General features: G+C 30.5%; 2 protein-coding genes across 2 annotated transcripts, besides 3 other annotated features; one reads left to right on the forward strand and one right to left on the reverse strand.

Annotated features, from left to right (window-relative positions):
• Nucleotides 1-808: 808 nt before the first annotated feature.
• Nucleotides 809-2,392: a mobile genetic element.
• Nucleotides 2,393-4,763: a mobile genetic element.
• Nucleotides 3,022-3,474, reverse strand: TVAGG3_1061570 (MULE transposase domain-containing protein; the record flags this gene model as incomplete). The annotated part of the gene is made up of 1 exon (XM_051256024.1): nt 3,022-3,474. The coding sequence occupies one exon, from the start codon at nt 3,472-3,474 to the stop codon at nt 3,022-3,024; it is 453 nt and encodes a 150-aa protein (XP_051081598.1).
• A 168-nt stretch (nt 4,764-4,931) lies between the features above and the next one.
• Nucleotides 4,932-6,191, forward strand: TVAGG3_1061580 (protein of unknown function, DUF563 family; the record flags this gene model as incomplete). Its single annotated transcript, XM_051256025.1, has 1 exon — nt 4,932-6,191. One exon carries the CDS (start codon nt 4,932-4,934, stop codon nt 6,189-6,191), a length of 1,260 nt encoding a protein of 419 aa, XP_051081599.1.
• Nucleotides 6,192-7,507: 1,316 nt separating this feature from the next.
• Nucleotides 7,508-7,555: a mobile genetic element.
• Nucleotides 7,556-9,326: the final 1,771 nt, after the last annotated feature.

Raw genomic sequence — 9,326 nt, forward strand, 5'->3', positions numbered from 1 at the left:
ATAGTTACTACATTAATGCTAATGTAGTAAGTTTCCATTCATCTATTTACTTGATGTTATTGAAATAAAATCAATTTTATTTAACTATCCTTAAATAATATTTTTGTTGTGGAAACAATATATCTAACGATGGTTATGGTATCTGACTAACTCTGGAATGAATGTTTATCAAATATGATATCAAAATCAAAAAAATAAATGTGTTTAATGATTAAAAACTAGTTAAATTGAATGTTTGACTAATTGTCCAGTACTTTGATTATCCAAATTTTTTTCGAAATTGATTTTTTCAAGAGAAACATTTAAATTTTGAATTTCATTTTTGAATTTTCGAATTTTTTTTGGAGTCTTAAACTGATAAATTAAGCATAATTTGTAATGCCATCGCTTTATGTACAACATATGGTGATGAAATGAAGGCGGATTTTAAAAACTTATTTTAAATCAAAAATATTTTCCTCATTATCATTAATTCTAAATTGATATATACAATACACAGATAAGGCGTGAACTAAATTAGAAATATACTTGAATAAGAAGAGTAAAAGTCAAGTTTTTATTCATTTTATAATTGATTTAAACAAAAAATTACTTCATTTTAATATTCTAGTCGCTAGATGAGATTTTGCTCGTATTTGTTTACAGAGCCATATCATTTCTTGCAATTGAATTTGTTATGGAAAGAGGTATGAAAAAGTTTTTCGTAGAGAATACAATATCTCATATAACAAACGTGAGATATTGTTGTAAAAATCCGTAATTTAGTCAATCCAACATACTTTACAATATGAAAATTGAATTCGATATTGAGATTGGGACAAAGTTGCAATTCGGCACTTTTTGTAAAAAAATGGGGTCATACTCATAATGAATAGAGACTTATAGCCAAGTCTTGATATCATGCAGGGAGAATATACATTGATAAGCAATTATATTTTATAGTAGTAGTATTCGGAAATTCTTACAATTTACAATACAATTTTCAAAAATGGATAAAGACTAATAGCCAAGTCTTGATATCATGCAGGGAGAATATACATTGATAAGCAATTATATTTTATAGTAGTAGTATTCGGAAATTCTTACAATTTACAATACAATTTTCAAAAATGGATAAAGACTAATAGCCAAGTCTTGATATCATGCAGGGAGAATATACATTGATAAGCAATTATATTTTATAGTAGTAGTATTCGGAAATTCTTACAATTTACAATACAATTTTCAAAAATGGATAAAGACTAATAGCCAAGTCTTGATATCATGCAGGGAGAATATACATTGATAAGCAATTATATTTTATAGTAGTAGTATTCGGAAATTCTTACAATTTACAATACAATTTTCAAAAATGGATAAAGACTAATAGCCAAGTCTTGATATCATGCAGGGAGAATATACATTGATAAGCAATTATATTTTATAGTGTTGTAAACGAAAACGATAAAAACGGTTTGACAAAAAGTGACACTTTGCATGGCAAAAAATAGAGCCTTACTTTTGAGATACTTGAGATTGAAACTGAATCTTATGAAGCGGTGATCTTGAATCACTAAATCATAAGGTTCAGTTTCATATAAAATTTGTTATTCTTTTGGAATTATTTCTTATAAGATTTTACATCTTTTAGCGGGGAATGTTTGTTATCATGTATATATTATAAATATTTACACGATAACGAACATTCCTCACTAAATTACTGAGAAACTTTGAGGAAATGTCGAACAATTTCCTCAAAGTTTCTCAGATTTATATAGATAACTAGAGTCCCCTAGGCACTGATTCTGGTTCAGCACCTAGGAGGCTCTGGTTATCTAACGAACTGATAAAATGTTTTTAAATTTTGTGAATATTGCTACCTGTGAAGCACTGACTTCAAATCAGTACCTCACAGGTAGCAATTACATTGAAAGATGGGAGAAACTTTGTCCGAATGTTAAACTATTCGGACAAAGTTTCTCCCATTTGTAGTGGAGATGGAAGGCTTTGAGGTATATTGTATTAATATATACCCCAAAGCCTTCCATCTCCACTTGAAAGTGTCCAAACTTTGGGTTAATAGTTTGCAATTAACCCAAAGTTTGGACACTTTCTAGAAGGAATTGGATGGTAAGAGATATACATTCATATGGTATATCTCTTACCCTCCAATTTCTTCTTAAAATGGGAGAAACTTTGTCCGAATGTTAAACTATTCGGACAAAGTTTCTCCCATTTTGCGAAGGAATTGGAGGCTATGAGATACTGATGAAATGTCAGTAACTCATGGCCTCCAATTCCTTCCTAAAACTCATAAAAGTGGACCTTACATGCATTTAAAATTTGACATGTAAAGTCCGCTTTTTGTGAGCGGGGATTTGACTCCGTCAAATCCCCTTTTTCGTTAACGAGAATAGTAGTAGTATTCAGAAATTCTTATAATTTACAATACAATTTTCAAAAATGGATAAAGACTAATAGCCAAGTCTTGATATCATGCAGGGAGAATATACATTGATAAGCAATTATATTTTATAGTAGTAGTATTCAGAAATTCTTACAATTTACAATACAATTTTCAAAAATGGATAAAGACTAATAGCCAAGTCTTGATATCATGCAGGGAGAATATACATTGATAAGCAATTATATTTTATAGTAGTAGTATTCGGAAATTCTTACAATTTACAATACAATTTTCAAAAATGGATAAAGACTAATAGCCAAGTCTTGATATCATGCAGGGAGAATATACATTGACAATTATAATAGTAGTAGTATTCGAAATTCTTACAATACAAATTCAAAGGATAAAGACTAATAGCCAAGTCTTGATATCATGCAGAGATATACAAATTTTATCATAAGGAAATACATTTATCAATTTTCATGTGAAAATTACATAAATTTGTTCTCCAATAAATAGCAATAATACTTTGAATGTTATATTAAGTAATATAGCTTCAGGTAAATAAGCTTACACTTCAAAAATATACTGTTTATTCATTAATTTTAAAAAAAGTCCAAATTATCTAATCTTGCTTACTCTTCCTTTAAACTTCTTTGTGCCAAATTTAATATTGCCTTCAAAGATGGAATAAGGACATTAGGTTCAATCCTTCGGCTTTCGACAATTTCCAAAATGTGTTGAATTAATTTCAAACATTCATCGTGTTTTGAAGCTCTTTGCTCAACAATCTGATTACCTGCCCTTGTAAGAATTCTTACTGCTCTTTCTTCATTCAAAACATTAGCGACTTGAACCTTAATAATCGCATTTGGAATCACAACAGTGATGAGAGTTATGACGATGTCATCAATGCGCTCATTTTTCTTACCCAAGAAAAATGTTTGCTTTAATTGATGAAAGTGTGATTCCGCAATGTTATTCGTGGAATCACCTTCTCCACGATATAACATCATCCAATGTTCTTTGGTTCTTCTCCATTGTTTATCGAAATACTTCAAAGCGCGCGGTTCTTCTTCTTCTAACATTGTTGTCAAGAACTCATATGTTTCATCAGACTCTTCAGCCAGCTTTTCTGCATTCGTTGCATCTGCACGTAATGTCAAAAAGTCCATTGCTAAATAGAAGTTCTCAAAATTCTGTGGATTGTCAAAATAGCTTCCAACTTTTGCACATGCGCGTAAAACATGCACAGCGCACCAACTGAGCTGCGCAAGAGGAAATCCATCCTCAATTGCGCGAGCAATGTTTAGCGCACAGTCAGCGCTCCAATGCTGTGGATCCAGGTGCGCAAACTCACAGAATTTCACCAAACATTCTTGAATTTTTTCAGATGTCTGAGGGTTCACTAAAAAATAGCAAAAGGGGAAAATTGTGTTTTGACTTGTTTTCATTGTTACTGCAAACAATTGGATCTTTCCTTTAATTAAAGAATGAGTGGAATCGACGTGGAGAGGGTTATCAATGCTATGCACCAATTCTTTTGCAGCAAAAGGTGCATATATGATTGTAAACTCGGAAAAATCTCTATTGTAATCAAATTGAACGAGATCATCTGGGCACTCTTCCTGTAAATTATTCAAAAATGCTTCCAAAGAAGTGTAAAGATCGTTTGATAATTTTGTGCAATAATCTAATCAAGGCGATAAAATTTGTGCTTTAAAGCATCAGTAGACTGCGCGAAAAGTTTCATCGTTTCTTTGTTATTCGTATCAATTCCGAACTTATCAAAAAATGCTTTTTGAGCAAGAAATTGCTTTCCACCGTTTTTAATATAAAGTTCGATCCATTTTTGATAAAATTTACTCGCGTAATGTGAACCCATTTCAACTCCTATATGATGGCAATGTTCTTCATTAACTTTGCTTATAGTAAACACTCCATTTTGTTCTTCAACCCTAAATTTTGCCTTGCATAGGGGATACGAACATGAATAAGTGACATATTGCTTTGGAGATCCCGTTCTTCTTCTGTATGGGACACCGCCCTTGACTTCCTGTTTAATACCAAAAGCAATAAGCTCCTCTAAGTCCACCGAAATCATAAAAATGAAATGATTTTGAAAAGAGTTAACAAAATTCAAATCACATCAAAAACAAAAACACATAAAAATATTTTATTATACTCATTCGAAATTAAAAATAATAAAATTTATATATATTAATTTCATTAAATCAAGGTTAAAAATCTCACCGGAAAAATAACCTCAGTGTGATAAATTTATCACCGGAAAAATTTACAATAAGGTTAATACCGAAAATATCGAAAAATCAACATTTAAGGTTAATTTAAGAGTATGCACTTTTGTCACCTACTCCCTTTTTAAATGAATCTTATTATTAACTCGAGCTATTTCAAAGAGAATCGGCATAATAGCTTAAGCAGATTATACTACGGTGCAGTAAAGAATTTTTGCATTATTTATTTAATATTTGCCTTCATATTTGTGGATTATCTATTAGAACAAAATCTAAATCTAACAATTATGTTTCAATTGGAGCAGGAACAATTTATCGATGCTTTCAGTAATATTAACTTCACACAAAACGATGCGGGCGTTCATGAACTTCAAATCCATCCTGGAATAAAGGTTCTTCATAATTTTTCTGCAATAAGAACAGAAGAAACATTCTTTAGTGCTGGCCACAAAATCTTTGTTACAGTATTCGATAGTGGATTCATGAAGGAGTATTTCCTTTATCTCCCACCATTTGACAGTTACATTCCGAAAGGTCTAACTCCGAAACAGACAGACCTTTTCTGGAAACAAGAGGAAAATCATATACATTACTCAGATTTCCATATTCCGCATATTGATGTTGTATGGACTGTTAAAAATGGAATTTCATCACTTTCTAATGCTCATTCTTGTCGCAAAAGCAACTCTTCTCATCATCTAAACTTCTGCAAATGGCCTACGACCGTTAATAATCCAGAAATCAAAGGAACGGCCTTAGTTGTCGGCAGCCATCAGATAAACTACTTCCAACACTTTTTTGATAACGGGTTACCGCATTACGCCGCTGGCTCTCTCGCCACAGGTATTTCTCCCCAAATGATAACTGTTGTTTCTACAGCCTGCAATCCAGTAACGATAGAAACTCTAGAAAAACTCGGCTACAAGTCGCGCCAGAACTGTCAAAGCGATGGAAAGCAAGTTAGTGCCGAGTTACTTATCATGTGCACTGCAACTCGAGTTGTCCATCATTATTTCTTCGACTGGTACCAGGAGCTAATGAGGATACCGATAGCTGAACGTTCTAAAGTCATTTTACTGCCAAGAGGCAAAGGGAGTGGCGGAAGAGGTAGTAGAATCATTCAAAATCTCCATGACATTGTCCCTCATCTCAGTAAAATCTTCGGATCCGAAAACGTCATCATTCACGATCAAAATTCTCCAGAAAAGACACTTTCAGCACTAATCAATAAATTCAGTACCGCGAGATACATAATTGGGCCTCATGGAGGAGCTTTTTATAACCAATTCTTTTCTGGAACAAATACAACAATTGTGGAAATGCTTCCTGTCAAAGAGAACGGATATTACCCAGAACAAACTGGTCCAAGATCGATGTCATTTGCACACTTGGCTATGTACACGAACACAGAATGCTTACACCAAGATTTTTACAGATACTATACAATAAGTGATCAGATCAACTATAATATTAATATAACCGATTTCATGAATTGGTTTAAATTTAATTTTAGAAATGATACTTTTGTTGTTAATGCTTCTTCATAATTTAAGACTTTGTTTGTATAAAGAGGTAGGGCAACGATAGGTCAAAAAGGCTTCTCTGATAGATTTCCTTGCCTTTTGGATATGCTATAATATATAGCCTAGCATGATAGGATATGATGTCAAAAGTTAGAACATAACTTAGGATCTTGAGAAAAATGAAAAACAAAAATTACATAAAAAAAAAAAATTTTATCTAATTTGTTTTTTTGGACCGAATAAGTAATTTTATTGAATTTCAATACGACACATAGATTTTATTATTAGTAATAAATATAATGGTTTACTATTAACAAGGAACCTAAACTAATGAAAATTTGATTTCAAATATTGTATATGATTATCATAGATTACCAAAATATATTGCTATTTATGAGGATATAATATTGATTATTAGTAAATCGTATAAATTTAATAAATATACCATGAATATTGAATGAATTTCTTGATTCATAGGGGTAAAACGCGCTTTTATATGATTTAGACAGAGAATTTATGAGATATAAATAACACAATAAAGGTTTATATTGAATATTTTCTAAAAATAAATCGAAATTATAAAAAACAATACATTTATTCATTGAAACTACTTGGACAAATATGAAACAAGCATTCAGGCAATTCTTTTGAGACTTCAACGCATCTGATAATTTTTATATAACTTCACCTCTTATGCTTAGAGTGGAGGTATTGAGATCGTAGAAGTATAGATGAGCTCACATTCAGATATGATGTGTGAACTTCTGTTTTCACTGCAATTTTGAATCAGAATAAACTCAAAACAAGAATAAAATGATATACTCACTCTCTAAATGTGTTCGAGATTTAAAGTTGTATGAATAAAACGATTCATCTTTCGAAGCCTCCCATTTAATGAGAGACTTCGAAAGATGAATGTATTCATGTAGATGAAATACTATATATGACCATGTGTGATACTAAAGATATCAAAATGTTCATTTTTAAGTGCAATAGAAGGGTTATCTCTCGTAAAATCTCAATTTAAGGAAGATTTAGAAAGAACTCCTTTCCTAAGTAGATAGTGTGTGGTTTCTGTCTTTTGGTTGATCAGGAACTATGAAATTAAGTCGGACAGAAAGAAGTTCTTTCCAAAACAGACTCCAAATGAGTTGTTCGAAAAGAACTTCCTTCTGTATATGGATAATTGTAGTTACCGCACTGAAGTATGTAATTGTGATGATGGAGTTCTCGATAAATCTAAAATCGGATTAAGATTAATTGAAAACTCAAGTAATTCTTTGAAATCTTGTGTTGTCTGGCACTATAATAACCAAAGAATGAGAATATTATGTTGAATGATGAGTACGTGTGCTCGGCATTCGCCGAGCGAATTGAGTTTAACGTACTATGAAAAGTGACAAATTTGGGCTTTTTTTCCTAGGGTTATGATCTCTTCCTTTCTGCTCAATACGACAGAAATGAAAGAATGAATTTGTACTCCCTAATTGATTACTACAATCTGTATCTATCTTTAACATAGAATTAGCTGCATTGTGATTTATACTCCAGAATTATTCAATTTAAGATCAACCTCGTAAATTTTAATCATATTGCACCAATACTCCTACGTTGAGATAAGAACATGATTATACATACCAAAGCCCCATATTAAAAATCAAAATTTAGCACCTCCATTATGCAACCACATTATTCGTCGCAAATAAGTATATTTACGCATATTATGATGCATATTCACACAACTCGTATACATGAAAAGTTATTAAAATCAGACAAAATTATTGCAATAAGGAAAAAAAACAACTTTATTATATATGTTAGTAATGAATTACAAATATTTCTACAAAGAATGCTCAATACTTCATATAATCTTCGAATATTTCTTATTACAAGTTAATACATTTTGACTCGAACATGATAAACAAAAGCTGACACGCTGATTACTACATTTATGAAAATATAGTACGTTTCCATTCATCTGTTTACTTGTTTTTGTTGGAATAAAATCATTTTTTTTTCTTTCATGAAATAAGAATTTTGCTGCGAAAGCAATATCTCTAACAATAATTAATACATTACGTCAACTCTGGAATGAGTATTTATCAAATATGATATCAAAATCAAAAATTAGTTGTTTTTTATGAGTAAAAACGATGTAAATTGATTATTTGACTAATTATCAAATACTTTGATTTTCCAAATTTTTTTCGAAATTGATTTTTTCATGTGAAAATTCAAATTGTTTAATTTCATTTTTGAAATTTTGAATTTTTTTTGGAATTTTGAGTTGATCAATTCAGCAGAATTGATAATGCTATTGCTTTAGGGCATACCACAAGGTGATGAATAAAAGGTGAACATTAACAAATTATTTTAAATCACAAATATCATCCTCATCAACTTTAATTCTAAAAAGAACTGTACTGAATTATGAAAATGCATGATTTACATTATTAAAATCTTTGAATGAAAATAGTACAAGATAAGTTTTTATTCATTTTTAATTAGATTTAAACGAAAAACTACTCCATATTAAAATTTAAGTCGAGAAATCGTATTTTGTTCTTATTTGTTAGCATTTTGTAGACATTCTAATCTTGAATTAATTTGTTACATGATATTATTAACAAATTTAACTGAAAAAATATGTTAATATGGAATAAACCATGATTATATAAGCTATCAATGCTATATATACATATGTAAAAGATTCATATTAACTCAATTAACAAAAATGATAGATTTTCATAAAGGTTCAATCTAGGTTCGTCCGAAAATTTTGATTTTTATATAGAAGACATAGTTTCATATACATAATTAAATTTTCAAACAAATTTGATCATACCATTTATTAAGCAGGATAGTATATTAATTACCATCAGTATAAAAATATAAAAATGATTATATTTAATTATTGCATAATTTAGTCAAAGAGTTATAAGCCTCAAGTGATCGTTATCACCTTCAATGCACGTATACTTTATTGATTCATAGATATTTAATCTATGTTTGACATGTTGTTGTCGTCATTCGTTTTGTTCCCATTCTTCCTAAGTTAGAATTAGAGAATACACCATCCACATCATCTAATTTGGTCCTCAGCGATAGATTGGTTCATTTTGGAGGAGTCCCATCAGACAGTTTTCGAGCACCAAATAT

Source organism: Trichomonas vaginalis, chromosome I (genome assembly GCF_026262505.1).
Source record: "Trichomonas vaginalis G3 chromosome I, whole genome shotgun sequence".
Lineage (NCBI taxonomy): Eukaryota > Parabasalia > Trichomonadida > Trichomonadidae > Trichomonas > Trichomonas vaginalis.